At 41.6% G+C, this 19,247-nt stretch overlaps 1 protein-coding gene across 8 annotated transcripts in view; it reads right to left on the bottom strand.

Annotated features, from left to right (window-relative positions):
* The window catches only part of OSBPL6 (oxysterol binding protein like 6), a 97,857-nt gene that overhangs the window by 33,791 nt on the left and 44,819 nt on the right, over positions 1 to 19,247 (bottom strand). For 4 of the 8 annotated variants that reach the window (XM_035134534.2, XM_060280773.1, XM_035134514.2 and 1 more), the window contains 10 exons: positions 17,974 to 18,232; positions 16,196 to 16,291; positions 13,927 to 14,049; positions 12,427 to 12,480; positions 11,751 to 11,864; positions 11,502 to 11,672; positions 10,679 to 10,811; positions 9,130 to 9,233; positions 8,475 to 8,561; positions 3,361 to 3,435 (listed from right to left, as the gene is read on the bottom strand). In XM_035134534.2, the coding sequence (XP_034990425.1) occupies positions 3,361 to 3,435; positions 8,475 to 8,561; positions 9,130 to 9,233; positions 10,679 to 10,811; positions 11,502 to 11,672; positions 11,751 to 11,864; positions 12,427 to 12,480; positions 13,927 to 14,049; positions 16,196 to 16,291; positions 17,974 to 18,075 (1,059 nt within the window). In that variant the 5' untranslated portion in view covers positions 18,076 to 18,232. The remainder of the gene's footprint in view (positions 1 to 3,360; positions 3,436 to 8,474; positions 8,562 to 9,129; positions 9,234 to 10,678; positions 10,812 to 11,501; positions 11,673 to 11,750; positions 11,865 to 12,426; positions 12,481 to 13,926; positions 14,050 to 16,195; positions 16,292 to 17,973; positions 18,233 to 19,247) is intronic. The other 4 variants (XM_035134543.2, XM_035134566.2, XM_035134559.2 and 1 more) reach the window with 2 other exon arrangements.

The raw sequence follows: 19,247 nt of genomic DNA on the forward strand, positions 1-19,247 counted from the left end.
AGTTGAAATGTATTTTTGAGAGATTATACATCCTGTTCTGCCCATATACCTGTACTTATTGCAGCTCTTCTACTGCTACTCAGTCTCTTAACATTGGCACTTTATGTTAATACATTTCTTCCATTCAGCTATATGAAAAACAATAACTTTGAACCTGAGTTAAATTTAGATAGGAAAAAATGGAATGCCTCCCCCTTTTTGGGGGTTAAACAACAATCAAAAGGAGTGTTTTCCTTTCCCAGGGGTACTTCCAGTATTACCATAGGCATATAATATCCTTGTATTACAATTAGATTTCATACTAAATTAAAATTCTCTCTTTAACAATTCCTTAGAATAGCCTTTTTTTGGCAAACAAACTTTGATCTCAATTCCTGATCCACTTCCTTCAAGTTTGTAACTTTGCCCTTTTCAGATGAGATCCAACATGATGCCAAAGGATTGGACACCCCCCATCCTATCCTCTACACTGCAGCCAAAATCTGCTCCGGTTGTCAGGCCCTTCTAAATCTAAAAGATCATTATTTTTAAGCTGAAAGCAATCTCTTATCCACAAAAAGCAGGCTGCTTCATAATATATTTTTAGGTCGGGCAGGCCGTATCACCCTCTTTCTTTAAGATCTATAAGAACTGTGTGTTTTATTCTTGGTCTGTTTCCTGACCGGAAGGTGTATGAGGAAAGCTGTTCTCAGCCTTATACTTTCAAGCTGAGGTGGGTAAAACCTTGGCTCCAGTAGGCCTGGAATATACACATATTATAATTTTACGGCACATACATATGTATGTGTGGTATTAAGTGCATTCACAACATGGCTGCACCTTTCTCAGTTGCAGCACTGCCTTCCATATCAACTATTCGGCTGCTCTCCCCCCTCCCATCTCAAAGTGGATCCACTACAATTTTGTCATGCAGTGTCATTATCTGCTCACCCAGGAGATGCCTTAAAGCTACAGTTACCACCTTAATCTCCCACTCCATATTACCTATCCACCTAAAGAATGCTTCCAAAGGTGTCCTGTTCAGCTCAGCTTCTTTTCTCAACCTCCATTTTCAGATTTCACAAGCTTTCACAAGCTCCATTTTCAGATTTCAATTGTCGTATCCTTTAAGACCACTAATGTTAATAATAGCTTTAATTCAAGGCTTAAGCTTAGTATATCCAAGGTCATAAACCTTTTAACCTGGTATCTAGATCAGCGATTCTACTGCTTGAGCGCTCCGGAATTGGGCTTTCTCACCTGGGGGAGGGATCGCTGTTTGTTAGCGCCTGAGGTCTCCTTCCCAAGCCTCCCGTTCTGGTCTGGGGGAACCCTTCCACACCGCAGCTGATCCTTACAGGTTCAGGACACCCTCCTGAGCCTTCTTGCGGGTTGTGAAACCCTACAACCCCCGCTTTACCCCGTTGGTGAGTGTGCGTCTCACAGAAGATGCAAAACGCGCTTCCGAAGTCGATCCGCGGTGAACCGGAAGTCAAGTGTTGGTTATGATTCAGTGTGGTTTATGGATTGAGTGTTGCTGGGGCAGTGGTGGTTATATCATTTTATTGTACTGATTTATTCATTTATCTGAATGCTATCCTGGCATAGTATGCAAAGGGTGGGTGGTAAATTAAAATAAATGTGTTCATCCCTTGAATATTAACATCATTTTCTCTCAACATGCAATTTGGCTTGAGTAGCAATTTGTTATTTCAATGAAATATCAAGGGCCTCTTGCTAGCCAACTCTCAGGTATCCTCATTTCCTGACAATTCAGATTCATTGTGTCAACCTTATGCAACCATGTCACCGTAGGCCAAAGTAAATATGTCTACTTTCATTTGAACTACCGAATTAGGGGAACATTCTGCTATTCCAACTCTTCAAAGAAGCCAAATAATACACACTTTGATTTATTTACTTAAATTTTCCTTCCACTGGAAGTCTAACTGTTTTTTAAAAAAACAAAGTAAAATACAATTGGTGTGGCAGTAATATGACTTTTTGAGATCATGGAACATAAATGAAACTTATGCAAAATAATATAGCATGACTGAATTTATTTATGGACCTGGTAACTACTATACAGTACTTCTCTTCTGCTTTCTTGATTAAAACAGTCACTTAATAGAATTACAGAGTAAGACCCTCTGAGTGTTTTTTTATAAAAAAAAATACTTACTCTCAAATGAGCATTGGAACCTTAAACATATATAATCACTTTCCTAGTTATACTGCATAGTATAAGCATATGTCATACTTTGATATTTTTATTATTGTTGGTTTGTTATTTTATTCTTTTTTAAAATATTTGCTGTCAGCCATTTTGGACACCTCCATATGGAGTCAGAAAGCTGGTTATAAATTTTATTCTAAATAAGTATAAATAAGTATACTAACAGGATAAAGTCAGGCTCTGACATCACTTAGCATGGCTTCTCGTGTATCATTTCTCTGCCAAAGTCCATCCTTTTTTATATACATGGTGCCTCCTGTTATGCATATTTTATTTGTTTGATTATTTCTACCCCACCATTTGATCCAGAAGCGTCCCCCAAGATAGCTTAAGTAAAATAATCAAATATAATTTAATTAAAGCTCTCATTTCCTTTTGCATACTCCATTGATATGGGGCAGCCATTTCCCTCAAACCCCAAATTCTCATTGGCTGCTCCTATCCTCCCTCTTTCACTCTGCTAAGGACAAGAAATGGGGAGGTCAATTGTCTTGTTGGGTATTTCTCGCTCTTTCTCCACACCTAGATGCTAATGACCATCCAACAGTGGTTGAATGGTCATTAATCTCAGCATATAGAGAAAAGCATGTGCAAACAGGTTAAACACAGTTATTGGTATGTTTTTTGTTTTTTTAGAGTTCTCTGAGGAAAAGGCTCCAAAAATAACCACACCATGAAAAAGCAGCGGCAAGACTGCTTTTAATCAACAGTGAAGACATGCTACCAGAGAGAACTCCTTTTCACTCTTTTGCACATAGCAAAGTGCACCATGCATACAAAAACAAAACAACCAAAAACCAGACTTTGGCTCAGGGAGCAGTGTCCAAAATGGTTACACACTAAACATACAGCTAAACATACACATTTTAAGCTGGAATCATTTAGACCTGAAAGTGCTTAAGTCTGGCTAGATTTTGTACAATGTTTGTTTCCCCCTTTTTACTTGGTTGCACTGTAAATATGCACAAGTTAGATGGTTTGTGAGCCCACAAACACTTAAAGAAGAAGTGACACAGCTTAGCCTTCCAACCTCACCCTTCCCACGCTCCCCAGAGTGTCATGAGCGCCACCTGCACATCTACATCAATGTCTGCAGCTTCCCATCTTTAAAGCTTCTATGCGCCTTGACTGTTAAATCCACTCACTGTTGTAGCCACTGCATCTGCTAGTCTCTGGCGACGCCGTGCGGTACTGAACTGGCCTTTCAGTGGTGTCCCTTCCTGACAGTGAACGGGAAAAGAACAGGGAAGCAGAAAGAAGGGGGAAAGGATGATGGCAACTCAAGAAAGGTGGTCAGAGAAAAAGAGGAGGTTCTTCCAACTTTTTTACTTCTACAAAGGGCCAATCTGCAGTGCAATTGAAGAAGAATTGAGGAAAGGGGAGTCACCAAGTTGCTCCGCTATGTGTACCTCATCCCCAGTTAGCCCATGATAAGCTGCACAGAGTAGGTTTCTAACTCAGTTCATCACAGACTGACTGACAATTAAGACACTGAAGAAACCACTGCAGCACCACTTACCCAGCTGCTATAATGTGACAATTCTTCTTTTGCAAACATGTGGAAAGTCATTGGTCTAAATACAGTAGTCCTAATAGGAAGAAGCATAAACTTTTTGGCATCAAATAGTGTGGTCTAAATCCAGCACAAAGCGATGGTTGCTTAAGGCCATTGAAATCACTTTGTGTTGAATTTAGGGCCTATGCTTTTCTTATTCACACACGTGCAAGATACATTAAGAAAAATTGGCTACTAAAAAGTTCCTGGTGGCATTTGATAGTTGTGAACTACAACTGCATGTCCATAATGTATGCGTGTTATTTGGCATGCAAAAAAACCCAACAACAACAGGAGGCTATGGGGTGAAAAGACGACAAAAATCCCAAATATGGATACGGTTCAATTACATTACACAATGTAGCGGAAATCACCCAGAATGTTGTTCTCTCAGCATGGACGTCTACTAGACGTAAGCTAACTAAAGGTGTTTGGGAACTAAGTATTTCTCTGCATAAAACTTTATGCCACCTGAGATTGCAATCTGTTTTGGATTTCATGCTACAAGTTTCACCCAGACCGGCCGTTCAACATTCAACTCTTTACTTCTGAGTTGCTATTGTTTTCTTGAATGATCAACCTATTCATTCATTCCAACATATTCTGCATTATCCCTAAAGCAATGTCAAGGATGGCAGACAAGCACTTATTTAAATCACTGTCTGCAGGCTGTACCTTCGAAAAGAAGTGAGTGATTTATAACAGTCCTTCAACATGCCATTAAAAATCCAAGTGGCACTCTAGAGTAAGCAGTTTTGCAAGGGAATAATAATAATAATAATAATAATAATAATAATAATAATAATAAATTTAATTTATACCCCGCCCTTCCCGGTTCAGAAACTGGGCTCAGAGTGGCTAACCACAAATTTAAAACACTTAATTACAATACAACATAAAAACAGCATAAAATACAGTATAAAAGCAATCTTCATGAAAAGGGAAGGGGGAGGGAAGAGAAGGGGAATAAAAGATCAGGCTAAATTTAAATTGAAGGCCAGGCAGAATAACTCTGTCTTACAGGCCCTGCGGAAGGAGGTTAAATCCTGTAGGGCCCTAGTCTCAGGGGACAGAGCATTCCACCAGGTCGGAGCCATCACTGAAAGGCCCTGGCCCTGGTGGAGGATAGTCTGACTTCCGGGACCTCCAAACTATGGTTATTCATAGACTTTAAGGTCCTCTGCGGGGCATACCAGGAGAGGCGGTCCCGTAAATACTAGGGCCCTAAGCCACAAAGGGCTTTAAAGGTCAAAACCAGCATCTTAAACCTGACCATATACTCCACCGGGAGCCAGTGCAACTGGTAAAGCACTGGGTAAATATGCTCCCTTGGAAGGGACCCCGGGAGGAGCCTTGCTGCAGCATTCTGCACCTGCTGGAGTTTCTGAGACAGTTTCAAGGGCAGCCCCGCGTAGAGCGAATTACAGTAGTCAAGCCTGGAGGTGACGGTCGCATGGATCACTGTGGCCAGATCGGGGCGGGAAAGGAAAGGGACCAACTGCTTGATGTGGTGAAGGTGGAAAAATGTCGCCTTGGCTGTTGCTGTAACCTGCGCCTCCATGGAAAGGGAGGTGTCAAGGATTACACCCAAACTTTTAACGGAAGGCATTGGCACTAATTGGACCCCCGCAAGAGAAGGGAGTTGGTCCCTCATCCCCATGCCATTCCGACCCAGGCAGAGGACCTCTGTCCTCGAAGGATTTAGTTTCAATTGGCTACCATGAAACCATCCAGCCACAGCTTCCAAGCGTAGCTGTCAACCCTCAGATTTGGGAATGAGGAATCCTATTGGGCTGTCAACTGTCGGATATGAAAGTAAGGGCGCTGAATAAGGGAATTTCCCACAAAAAAAGGGAAAGTTGACAGCACTGCTTCCAAGCATCTGGTCAGTGTGTCCGGAGCCGAGTCAGTGTGGCCATCCATCAGCAGACAGAGCTGAGTGCCATCAGCATATTGGTGACAACCCAGCCCAAAGCTCCAGACAATCTGGGCAAGGGGATGCATAAAGATGTTAAAAAGCATCGGGGAGAGGATTGCGCCCTGCGGCACTCCACACACCAAGGAATGGCGCAACAACATCTCCCTCCCTAGCGCCACCCTCTGTCCCCGACCAGAGATAAAAGAGCACAGCCATTGTCGGACTATGCCCTGTATCCCCACGTCGGTGAGGCGGTGGTCCAGAAGATCATGATCGACCATGTCAAAGGCTGCTGACAAATCTAAGAGAATCAGCAGTCCTGACCCGCCTCCATCCAGTTGTCTACGGAGATCATCTGTTAGGGTGACCAGAACCGCCTTGGTCCCAAAACCAGGACGGAAAACGGACTGAAATGGATCTAAAACCGATGTTTCCTCCAGAAACCTGCCAACCTGTTCAGCAACCGCTCTCTCAATTACCTTACCCAGATACGGAAGATTCGAAACTTGGCAGTAATTGAATAGATCTAAAGCAGGCATGTCAAACCTGCGGCCCTCCAGATGTTTTGGACTACAATTCCCATCTTCCCCAACCACTGGTCCTGCTAGCTAGGGATCATGGGAGTTGTAGGCCAAAACATCTGGAGGGCCGCAGGTTTGACATGCCTGATCTAAAGGATCTAATGAAGTTTTCTTTAAGAGTGGACACACCACTGCTTCCTTCATCTCCCCAACCAACTTTTTTTTAAAAAAACCCAAAACATTTTGAGTGGTTTTCTTGAAGGCAACCACACAACTATGTATATCCACGGGCAACTGAAGATAGGGGACAAAGTATGTACCACAACTCCCACCTCTGCTGGTAAGCTCTGAAAACGTTCCCTATTTCAGGCTTGCTCAGGGCTTTGTATGAGATATTCTTTTCTCAGTCCAGGAGGAGGGAGCAAATCTTAGGCATGCAAAGATCCTCCTAGCTTTTTACTTTGTCAAGTTGTCCCTCAATTAAAAGAAGTGAACAGATAGGAGTTCTGGGATATCCCAGGTACAGGTAAAGCTGATAATGTGCAGGATGAGGTAGTCCTTTTTGTCCAAGAACAGGGCAGGAAGAAGAGGCGAGAGCATGCAAGAGCCACAGACTCATTCACTCTCTCCTGGGTTAAGAGGTTCAGTTTAACTAGGCTCTCAATCATAACCAGGAGCTTCTCTTTCGGTTCTTGTGAGCCATACATGAGAAACAGAACACCACGTGAAACAGAGAGCAATGTGTTCACAGGCTGAATATACCAATATGGTGTTTTTTCACATGGCTTTCCAAGGCCTCTGCTTCCCTCCCTCTCTTTAAGGCTAAACAGGCCTTCAAATTAATTTCATTCAACATGAAAACAAGCATTAGCAAGTCAGAATGGTCCCGTGAAGCTGTTAACATAGGACAGGGTCCCCAAACTAAGGCCCGGGGGCCGGATACGGCCCAGTCACCTTCTAAATCCACCCCGCGGACGGTCCATGAATAAGCATGTTTTTACATGATTAGAATGTGTCCTTTTATTTAAAACGCATCTCTGGGTTATTTGTGGGGCCTGCCTGGTGTTTTTACATGAGTAGAATGTGTCCTTTCATTTAAAATGCATCTCTGGGTTATTTGTGGGGCATAGGAATTCGTTCATTTTTTTTTTTCAAAATATAGTCTGGCCCCCCACAAGGTCTGAGGGACAGTGGACTGGCCCCCTGCTAAAAAAGTTTGCTGACCCCTGACACAGGACTTGGAGCAGAGATAAGGAAATTTAAATTAGGATGCAAGCTTTTCTGACCAATCTGCATTTCCTTCAAATTATCAGTGTTCCTTCTTTAAGAGAGAGAGAGAGAGAGAATATTTTAAGACTCTAGCAGCATGTGAATCTCACAAGGATCTAGTAAGAACTAATGGAAACTACAAATTCTCTTTTTAAAAAAAATGGTACTAAATTATAAATAAACATACCAAGAGTTGCAAACTTTACAACATGGAAAATTCAGTTTTAAAATGTTGCAGCACCTCTTCTCTTATAACCTCTTGAGTTCTTATATTTTCTGGTTGCATTGGAAAGCAATGAACCCGACTACTGTCTGCCTGTGCAAAACTTTGTGTCAAAACTTCTAAAGCAATCCAGGAGTTTGTGGGTCATTTGTACACACCTCTGGATTAAAGCCTCTATGAGAGAAAAAATATTTGAAAAGGAAGGGTGGTCAGAAGGCAGACTGACCAGCTTCTGGGGCTTTAGACATGAGGTGGGGATTTTGTTGGAGGATGGAAATTGTACTCCGGTAACATATGGAGGGTGGCAGGTTCCCCACCGTTGCTTTAGAGTTTCTGAGATTTTGGAACATTCTCTGGAAATTTCATCTCAATGAGTCACTCTTTCATTACAGCCCAGAGAAAAGGGGGGGGGGGTTTACATAGGAAGAGAGAGAGAGAGAAAGAAAGAAACTGGCTGACATTTAAAAGAATAAAGCCTGGTAAAATTGAACACTTAATTCAACAAACATGGACCCTCCACTGCAAACAAGAAATGAAGTTTGTTACACAAAACGCTCTGCATCTAGTTAGCACTTCAGAAAACAGACATTACTACCAATGACACAGAAAAAATGTAAAGAACAGCACAGAAGGTAGGTGCTACATTACCTACAAAAAGCTTCATTTGTCATGTGTACCATTTTGTTAAATCACTGGTTTCTTCTTCCAGAAAATATTTCAAGAAAAAACTTTCAAGAAAACTGTGGTGAAATTTGAAAACATGAACTCAGTACCTGAAGCTGTATTTTAGCATCTTTGCTGACACTTTTTGTTCTCCATCTTCTTGTGACACGCTTGTCTTTCTTATCTACACAATTAGCCTATATAGTTAAAAGCAACAAAGCATTGTGTTAAAAGCTCATACAACCAACCAACAAAGACGATACTGGGAAAGTTAGTAACAAGAATCTTGGTGTTAGTTTTCAGCAAATAAAAATATGGTAAGAATGCTAACCCAGGATCTCCATAAAAAAGCAAACAATGTGTTATTTTAAAACAAATTTAAAAGCAAACTAACTTTGGAATGCAATTCTAAAGTCATTTACTTTAGACTTTTCTGCCTAAATTCAGTGAAAGGATCCTTGCTTCCATAGGACACTCATTAATGTGAAACAAAAACAAATAACTGAATATTAAATTACTGGAACAAAGTATCTTATAGAACAAAGGTTATGGAAATTTGTAATGGTTGCAGTATTTACAGTCCTCACAGAACTGGATTATAGCAACAAGTTATTCTGCCCATGCTTGGATATTTCATAATTGAATATAGAGTTTCTAAACTTGACAATACTATGCAGGCTGACAACTGGTTTCCTCTAGGAACCATGTTTTCTATAACAAAACACATCATTATTTTTTAAAATTTGGATTTCAAAACTTACTTACCTGCATATCCGTGAAATTTGGAGCTGACTGAGTCCTCTGAAGTATTTCTAAGTTTTGAAGAATTTTACTGAGTTCCACAAGGTTTGACTGGCAGTGCGTAAGGTCTGACACAAATCATATTAAAAAAAAGTACATTAGTTACCTTGGTCAAGATTTTATTTTTTCTGTGGTATCTCATACCTTAAATAGGATTAGATAATCAGTATAGTAGCACAAACACACAGTTTGGGGTGTGTGTGTAACTTTTAGCTACGCTTTGCATAGGCATAATAAATTATGCCCTAAATGAGGGACTCAACATACAATCCCTGCACTATTTCAGTCTTCTTAATCCAGGCTCCAGATAATGAACTATAAATCCCATCAGAGCGACCCTTAATTCCATAGGGTATACTCTGAGTAAAAGTTACTTGAATACAACCCAACATGCTGGATGTAAATAATTAGGCAAAAGAAAGCTAAAAGCACATTTCTTGCCAATTCCTTTTAATTATTGCACTGGTTTTTGGTTGGGCTGGGCAATCTCCCCCCCCCCAATCTTGATTAGCTGTTTTATAAAGATCAGCAGTTCAATATACTGCCATAATGGCCAGCAAGCAGCCATACCTCTGCCATGACTCATCTTCATCAGATAAAAAGCACTCAGAATATTGGTTGGTTAAATCTCCATTTTCTGTTAACTGTCAACTTACTGAGTATTGTAAGGAACATGTGTTATTGTAAGGAACATGAAGCTGCTGTGACATGTTGGTTAGTGGAATACAGCCTCAGAGCGGCTTAGCCAAGGGAATATGTCCTTCACTATGGGCTCTAGAAGTTGGCTGTCCATTATCTATTCTAGACCAAACTTTGGGTCCCCAGCTGTTGTTGCACTACAACTGCCATCAGCCCCGAGCACAGGTCTTGTTACCTAGGGATGATGGGAGTTGTAGTCAAACAGCAGCTGGGAACCCAAGTTGGAGAAACACTGGCTAGACCAGTCATCCCCAAACTCGGCCCTTTGGACTACAATTCCCATCATCCCTGACCATTGGTCCTGTTAGCTAGGGGTGATGGGAGTTGTAGTCCCAAAAGAGCTTGAGGGACGAGTTTTGGGGGTGCCTGGGTTAGACCATTCGCAGCATGCCATAAAAACTACAGATATAACATTAAAAACTAATCAGGAACCCTCATTAAAAACAAAACAAAACAATAGCTCCCAGATACCTTGACACAAACTACCGTAGATAGATTTAGAAAAAGGCTAGTGCCAAACAATGTTAACCTCCATTTGTAACCTGAAAGTCACCATAGGCAAGATTCATTGTGACCAGAAGTACCAACAGATTGCCCTGAAATAGTACCCCCCTTTTATTTTATTAGTTATTAAATTCATATGCTGCCCTTCATCTGAAAAGCACAGAGTGGTCACAAAATACGTATTAGCAAAAAACAGTAAATCCACCCAACAATTGCATATAGGGAAATATGAATAGTACATGGGAACTATCTATTAGCCAGAAGCAGAGTACCTATAAATGGAAGGAAAGAAGATTGACTAGAGACTGACCTTCTGCACACCTGTCCATCTCCTCAGAGTCTTGCAACCAAGCAACTACTTTACTTTGGCCAGTGGTACACGTTGCGGGGAGGCTGTTGCTGCAGGTAATAGATGGCTGCCATGGGAAATTATTCTGTGCGACCTAAAAAAAACAAACCCCAAAGATTCGAAAATTGTATTACTGAATACCAGGAGAAAAATGGCTTATGCTAAAATCAAACCATTGGACAAGAAACAAATGATATCCCGTTTGAAAGGAGGCATGTATGAATTCAGCATCTTAGCCCAGTGGTTCACAAACTCCCCACCACCATTTGAAAATTGATGGTGGTCTTGGTTTTTCTGCCTGTTGTAACAATTGTAATGCACTATGCTGGGTGCTTCACTGTTTTTAATTGTATTTTCATTGCGTCCTTTATTTCTTTTAATGTATTTTATTGTAATACAATTTGCATTCCATAGAATTAAAACTGCGACACAATAAAATACAATGTACAGGACAAAATAAGCAATAAAAATACAATTAAAAATGATTATGTATATCAAATGTGGACATGCCGCAAACCACCTGACTCAAGCTTGCGGTCCTCTGGGGGACCACAATTTGGTAGCCCCTTTTCTAGTCCACATAAAACATCAATAACAAGCAGTTCAGCAGAAAGTGGCAAAAGCAGGGAGTATTTGGTTATTCAGATTCCTCTTCACTTCACTAGTGCTATCAATAATGGCACGCATTTCCTAACGGACGACAACGGTTAGAAAATGTGGTGAATTATTAAACAAGTATTATGAACATCAAGATGGAGATCTTCAGATCAGAGACGTTTTATACCTTGGCCTCTAAGGCAGCAACATTAGCAGCTGGTGAAGATTCAGTAGTTGGCGCTGAAGGGAATATGTGGAGTCCGGCATCTCGTGGTGATCGTACAATCTCGTTCTGACGGTATAACCTGTGGTGGCGCAGCCTCGATACCCAAGCATCAAACGAGTCCTGGGATTTTACCTAGTGAGAACGGGGAGCTCAGTAATAGTACCTGACTGTTTCAAATTGGAAAGAAAACTAATGGGAGACATTGCTTACTTTCAAATGGTAAATATGCTCTTCAGTGTCAAGGTCTATCCTCCGAGCTTTCTTTTTAATCGACATAACTGACAAGCCAACATCTATGCTCCCGTGAACCTTTCCTTTCTGAGTCTGAAAAATAAAAATGAAGAGAAAACATTGCCAATGAGCTGGGGAAAATAAGGTCATTTATTTATTTAAGTATTTATATACCACTAAATCATAATATATATATATTAAAGCGGCTTACAACATTAAAAAAAGATAAAAACCATACAATAAAATTTATGGTGCCCAATTGAAATATGTTGTTTACTAGGTCAGAAACATCAGAAATTATTATTAGATGGGGAGAAAACGAAAACATCACTTTTCTGGAAAGGGCATCATGAAGATAGGAATGCATTGCCCTTTGATTTCCCAATAAACACTTTCTCCATGGCTAATTCTAAAAAAAAAGGGCTGCATTTCATATGCTACATTAACATTTATTAGAATCTCTGCTTGTTATAGACTACACGCTAAAAGCTGCAGAAGATAAAAGAAAATTAAAAGATATAACTAAATAGTCCTTCACCAAACAAAACATTCTTCTCTTCTCCTTTTTCTACATCAATCATCATCAAAGGAAATATTAATTATAATATTGGATTTTTATAATGTTACCTTTAAAACACGCTCTAGTATTACTTACATCAATTGGCGACTTTGAATATTTCAACATTCCGTTATCCAAGACAAAAAAGCGCTACGGGGGGGAAACAATTTGTAAGAGGTCAAATAAAATCTGGAATATGTAAAATAATATATCTAATGAAGACAAATGTCTGTTCCTCGTGGTTACCAAATGACGAGCACATAGCAGAAACCATGCTGACAAGACATCTTGCTTCCATTACACAGCCTCGATATGACGACCCTCTGAGCCACTAAACTTTGTATGCCTTACAGCAGGGTTGAGGAACCTGGGGCCCAGGAGTTGAACACAGGACTCTGTGCCTTTTTATCTGGCTCTCAGGACTGTTCCCAGCCTACACGTCATCTCTTCCTCAGCCCTGCTCTACTCTCAACTCAAGTCCTTCTGTCTGGCTGGAATGCGTCCTTGAAATATGCTCTACCCTAGGCTTCCTCAACCTCAGCCCTTGAGATGTTTTTGGCCTACAACTCCCATGATCCCTAGCTAGCAGGACCAGTTGTCAGGGATGATGGGAACTGTAGTCTCAAAACATCTGGAGGACCGAGGTTGAGGAAGCCTGCTCTCCCCACACCTCTGACTCCATCCACCACTGGCAAGTTGCCCTGTGAAGTTGCTCATGAAGAAATGCAGCGCTTGGGCTGAAGAAAGCAGACCACCCATGTTTTACAAACATGGAAAGCAGGCAACCCACCACCAACTGCCATGCCCCATCTAGAACTCTGGCCTTGAAGTCCAAACTATAATGGAGATGACCTAACAGGAAACAAAAGACCTGCATATGGCTCCCACTGTTACCTTCCCTGCTATCTCTCTCTCTTTTTAAAGCCACTATGACAGATTGTAATTAGGAGCAGTGCCCTCAAAAAAGAGAGAGTTTGTTTAACCTTGTGCTCTCTGGCTGTTCTCCTCAAAATTTCCCCTTACCCAGTTGCTTTTCCCCTGCATAAAACAGCAGGGCATGATTTGAAAGAAACAATAGTGAGGGTGGAAAGGGTCAAGCATATTGTCTCATTGTTTCTCCCCTCACCACAGACTCCTGAGGATGTAAAAAACAGTGTTGGAAGAATGTTGCATTGAATGTCTAGTTTGGTCCTTAAGCCATCCATTGAATTCATCAAATTCAATTTCCCAGTTTTCTGGAGTTAAGTATCCTGACTAAACAATGCACGTATGAGAAAAGGCAGATAAATGCTTAATAGCTTCCTAGCAATACCAGCAGGTATCTCAGCTACAAGAACTGCAACTGTGTAGTAACAACAACAACAACAACAACAACAACAACAAGACTAAAGCCAACGTAGCTAATAAGATAAATATGCAAATACAATCCTTTAGTGTGAAAACAGGGATTGGCTGATTCTGGAGCATAGCAATCTGCCACATATGATAACGACCCTTTGCTTTTTAATCTATAGTAATAGATAATCTATAGTAATAATCTATAGTAATAGATAATCTATAGTAATAGATGTTTAAGGATGTTTAAGGATGCCTTACCTTGTGCCAACCTTTCAAAGGCCATTTCCTCTTCTTCAGCATGAATCCTTCATGTTTGTCTGGCTTCTGGACATTGGTCTGCCCAATTTTGAGGCCTTCTATAATTTCCCAGTTGTCTGGCTCCTGAAGGAAGAAGAGTGGAGGAAAAACACCAACAAATTATGTGAGTTGAGTTCAATATTATCTGAAACACTTGCACTGTGTTGGATGAGCAGCGGCAGATCTTGGGGTCTCAAATTTCATTGGTGCCCTGTGTGATGCCAAAATCCAGTGCCCTCTTGGTATATTGCCAAAACAAACTTCAAACGAGTCTTTAAACAGGGCCTTGAAGCACATCCTTGAGGCACGCCTAAAACATCAACTTAGCAACAAGAATTCTCCCCAGCAACAGATTGCTGGAGAGATGCAGTTGAGTGTGAGGCAGTCAAGGGTTGGTCACATAGCTGCCAAGTTATCCCTTTTTTAAAGGGATTTTCCCTTATGCTGAATAGGCTTCCTCGCGAGAAAAGGGAAAACTTGGCAGCTATGGTTGGTCATTGAAGCTGCCAGAATATATGAAAGTCTGTGAACCTGTCTCTCTGGCCAGATAGCTGAAGGGAGCAGAGATCTGTATATAGTTCTGTTTCTTATTTTATATGTAGACCAGTAGCATTGTGCAACTTCTAATGTCTAAAAGACTTTAGAGAATAACTGCATGGGTGAGGTGTTTATTCCTGTCACAGGAATTCACCAAGAGAGGCCTGGACTGCTGCTGCTGTGAAGACACAGGGAAACTTTCTGAGTAAATCTGCTGAGACGAAGGAAGCCCAAGAGTTGGAGTTCACGCACTAACATGCCCCCCCACTCCATTCTAAATCATAGTTGCAGCACCCCCAAGGCTGTGAGCCCAGTGTAATCATATTGGTCACATTCTCCTAAATCCACCTCTGGTCCGAGCCATATCTTCAAACCATTAAGGCTGCAATCCAATGTTCATTTCTATAAAAATAAGTCCCACTGAACTCAGTGAGACTTGACTTCTGAGGCCAGCTACTCAGTACTGTGTCAAGACCCATCAGCGATGTTATTCTCCCCAACTCTGCAAAGGGAACTCTTTCAAATCAGAGTGCATGGATCAGATGGAGACAGAGTGGACTGGCTGGCTCAACTTTCATAAACTGTTCCAGTCTCATGCTGTTTTATAAATTGCATGCCCTTTCTAGAAGCTCACAATAAGGAATAAAAAGGGGTTACTGTTAAAAGAGCTTCTCTGCATGAGCCTGCTAGTCACTAGGCTGTTCTCAAAAGGCTTCACTGACAAAATTAGCCCCGAGATGCACTCTTTTCTCACGAGAACCAAAGGGTAAAAGCTTGGTTTTCTTCTTTAAAAAGGCCATCATAATCTGATCTGCTAAAAAGCAGTTCTTCCATGAGGTTTGTTGGCCACGTTCACACCATTCATTTAAAGCACATTTATAACACTTTTAACAGTCATTGCTTCCCCGCCCTCCAATCCTGGAAACTGCAGTTTACCCCACACAGAGAGAGAGCGCTATAATTCCCAGCACCCTTAACAAACTACAGTTCCCAGGATTCTGTGAAGGAGGCCATGTGCTTTAAATGTATGGTAGGGAAGCATACAGAAGCTGCTGGCACAAGTTTGTGGCTGAGCAACAGTCACACAGGGCATTACTGCAAGCACCGGAACTGTCTTGTGGTCTTCAGATGAAGGGTGGCATACAAATTTCATAAATGAATATAAACTCTTTGTGGAGGTATCCTCAACCTTCTCAGATGCAGGGCCCACTTTTAACCCAAACATGCATTTGGGGATCCATTTCTTAATCGTTTACCACTTATTTGCATGGTGGTAGTGCTCCTGTTGCGACCCACCTTGGATCAGGTTCCAACCCATTAGTGGGATGCAAACCATGAGTTTTGAAGACCAGAGAGCCAGTCCATGGGAATAGTGCCATTTGGAGTTTTGGCAACAGCCATATCATAACATAGGTACTGTGCCTAAACCATCCTTCATTCTTTTAATTGTTACATATGACAAACCTTTTATTGTTACATACTTCAAAATAAAATCAAGGATTAAAAAACTGAAAGTGATCGATGAAAAAATCGAGAATTGACTGAAAGCTAACGGTCTTCCTTCCACATATGTGATCAGTATTTACAAAATTTACAATGATTAGTTATATAAACAAACTCAACGAAACAAGCCAATGTATTGAAAAAGTTTTGCACAGCAAATTCTAGTGCAGACACCGTGAACTTAACTTACTTTAGATACAGCTACTGGTTCATTTTCTAGCAACTGTTTGCCAAGTACCGGATCTGTGCTTCCAGAAGAAAAATTCCGCTCTAACACATGGCCACTCTAAAACAAAAAGAAGAGGAGTCAATTCTAAACCATAGAAGGTATATTTTCTGCATACAAACCAGAGACCAATGGCTGGCATAGTTCATAGAAGAACACCCCATTCCTTGAAACAACTTACCAAATTTTCCTCCGCTGACTCTTATAGTTCAGAAATTTCTACCCTTCTGTATTTTACACTTTAATACCACCTTACGTTCAAGTGAATGTCAGCAGTACCACATGTGTCTTGCTCTAAGATTAGTAATTTTAATCTATCTTTGGATAGGAAGGTGAGGTAGGAATTCGCTCAAACAATTTTTAAAAACCCAGAAATGTCATAAGAGAGTTGAGTTTAGCTGCACTGTTTCATCTAATACCTTTACATTCAGCTGCCCTTTCTTTTAGGGAAGAATTGGGAGCTTATCTCCCATCCTGCATGAGACAACAAAGGGCTGGAGATAAGCCACTCTTCCTCATTTGAGGAAGCAGGTTTAATAAGCAGACATCTCTCATCCTCCTTCTGACCAAGGAGATGGGAGCGAAGCGTCCTTTGCTCCCACCCAGCTTCCTGTTTCATTGTGATTGCCCAATCCGCAACGGTCTTGCGGCTAGTCAAGCAGTACGGTTGAAACAGTCGCAATGAAGAGGCATGTATTCTGTCGCTAATCTCTCCCCCCCCCCCCAGTTTCTGTAGGAGGAAATTACGTTCAGCAAATAATATGAGACTTAAAATTACAAGAAAGGAGAATTTCCTTCCTTGTAATTTGCAAACAGAAGGGGAAATATAGGAGGGGAAAGTACATAACGAAGTCAAGTGTTAAATTAATGGGAAAGTTGCTTCTTGCAACGTTCCTTAGCGTGGAAAATATATTTTGAATTTATTGTCTTGGAGCAGGCAACCACTTATGCACACGCATGCACACACTCAGCAGTTCAGTCCTACAATAAAGTTAACTCTGGGATCATCAGCAAGTCACCCGTGGGCATTAAGGCGCACCTGCCCAGGTCTTCTGCCCTCCCAATGATTTATTTATCCCTGTTCCCCATTGGGGCTGCGAATTCCACCCTCGTTAAAGAGATAAAAACCCCAGATGAATGTAGCTGCTGGGGGAAGTCATGGGCAAGGTGAATTTGCAAAGGGAAATCAGTAGACAAGTCGAGCCTTCTCTTTCTTTTTGCTGCTCTCCAAAGAGTCTCCTCATCCTCCACTTGTTGGCAAACACTTGGATGTGGTCATGTGTTGCCAACATAGGGAAGAATTCAATGCGGCAGTTTTCTGATCATTCCATCAGTGCAAGAATTTCACCATCCCCTTCCCTGCCCCCCAACCAGCGTGCAATTCTCCCAATCCCTCTCGGAGCCACTTTGGGGGGCACAAGGGCTGCACAGGGTCTTCCGCTGCCAGGACTCATTAGTTGAACCCCAGCCATTACATCTAGTTCTGCTCTAATAGTAGGTGTAAACAGACTTTCCTATGTACAGGAGCACACCTGGCATTCACCTTATTCGCCGAATTCCTGGCATATTTCTCTTTTCTTAAGCAGCAGCAGAAAGCAGGTGATTACAGGGTCCGTAGGGGATTTTTATTGATGTTAGAAAGAAAGCTTTTGTATGTTGACCTCCAAGTGTTGCTGTCGCGATGAAGAAATTATAGTGAAATGGCATCTTAAATGTGAATAGTATAGCATTATTTCACTTACCTGCCTGCTGTCCCGCTGGGAGGATGAAGAAGAAGAGGCACTTTTATGAGATGGTGTAGAGGTTTTGTGAGCAGGAGATGCACCTTTCTCCTCTGAACTCATTGCTGCAGCTAGGTTCTGGTGATCTCCTTTGACAATCAATCTCCTTTCAGTCTTCCATACAGGGAGGGAGCCAAACTATTTTCAGCATTTTTTCTATTTCACAGAGTGTTCATTATATGCAAGGGTAAGAGGAATTCAAAAGGCATCCAAGCCAGACCTTTAACAAGAAGGAAAAGAAGATGAAGAGATTGTATATGCTTACAATTAAATATTTATTTATCATATAGAGAGAGAGGCAAAGGACCCTTAGACGGTTAAGTCCAGTCAAAGGCGACTATGGGGTGCGGCACTCATTTCGCTTTCAAGCCGAGGGAGCCGGGGTTTGTCCACAGACAGCTTTTCCGGGTCATGTGGCCAGCATGACTAAACCGCTCCTAGCGCACGGAGGACCGTGACAAGGGCCAGAGCGCACGGAAATACCTTTTACCTTCCTGCCACAGAGGTACCTATTTATCCTTGCACTGGCATGGTTTCGATCTGCTAGGTTGACAGGAGCTGGGACAAAGCAACCGGAGCTCACCCCATTGTGCGGATTCGAACCGCTGACCTTCCGATTGGCAAGCCCAAGAGACTCAGTGGTTTAGACCACAGTGCCACTAGCTCCCTTTACCTGCTGAGAGGTGGAGGGATTCCGCCCACTCTATGTTATATCTGAATTTACCTAGTAATCTCTTAGGTCTTATCTACCAAACTGAAGCAAATTGTTTATATCAGGGGTCAGCAAACTTTTTCAGCAGGGGTCCGGTCTACTGTCCCTCAGACCTTATGGGGGGGGGGCGGACTATATTTTGAAAAAATAATAATGAATGAATTCCTATGCCCCACAAATAACCCAGAGATGCATTTTAAATAAAAGGACACATTCTACTCATGTAAAAACATGCTGATTCCCGGACCGTCCGTGGGCCAGATTGAGAAGGCAATTGGGCCGCATCTGGCCTCCGGGCCTTAATTTGGGGATCCCTGGTTTATATGAAAAAATAAAGATGCAAATCCACTGAGAAATATCAGAAGCTTGCTGGATTGTTTTTTCAACGAGGTGCCAATAAAATATTTTCTAAAGGAGAAGTTTCGGTGAAAACAATTGCAATTCTATGGCAGAGGCAATTTCCGTTCTGCTCTGCAAGATTTCCAGCTAGTACTTTCACGAATGGCAGAACACAATCTCTCCT

This window comes from Zootoca vivipara, chromosome 1 (genome assembly GCF_963506605.1).
Source record: "Zootoca vivipara chromosome 1, rZooViv1.1, whole genome shotgun sequence".
Taxonomy (NCBI): Eukaryota; Metazoa; Chordata; class Lepidosauria; order Squamata; family Lacertidae; genus Zootoca; species Zootoca vivipara.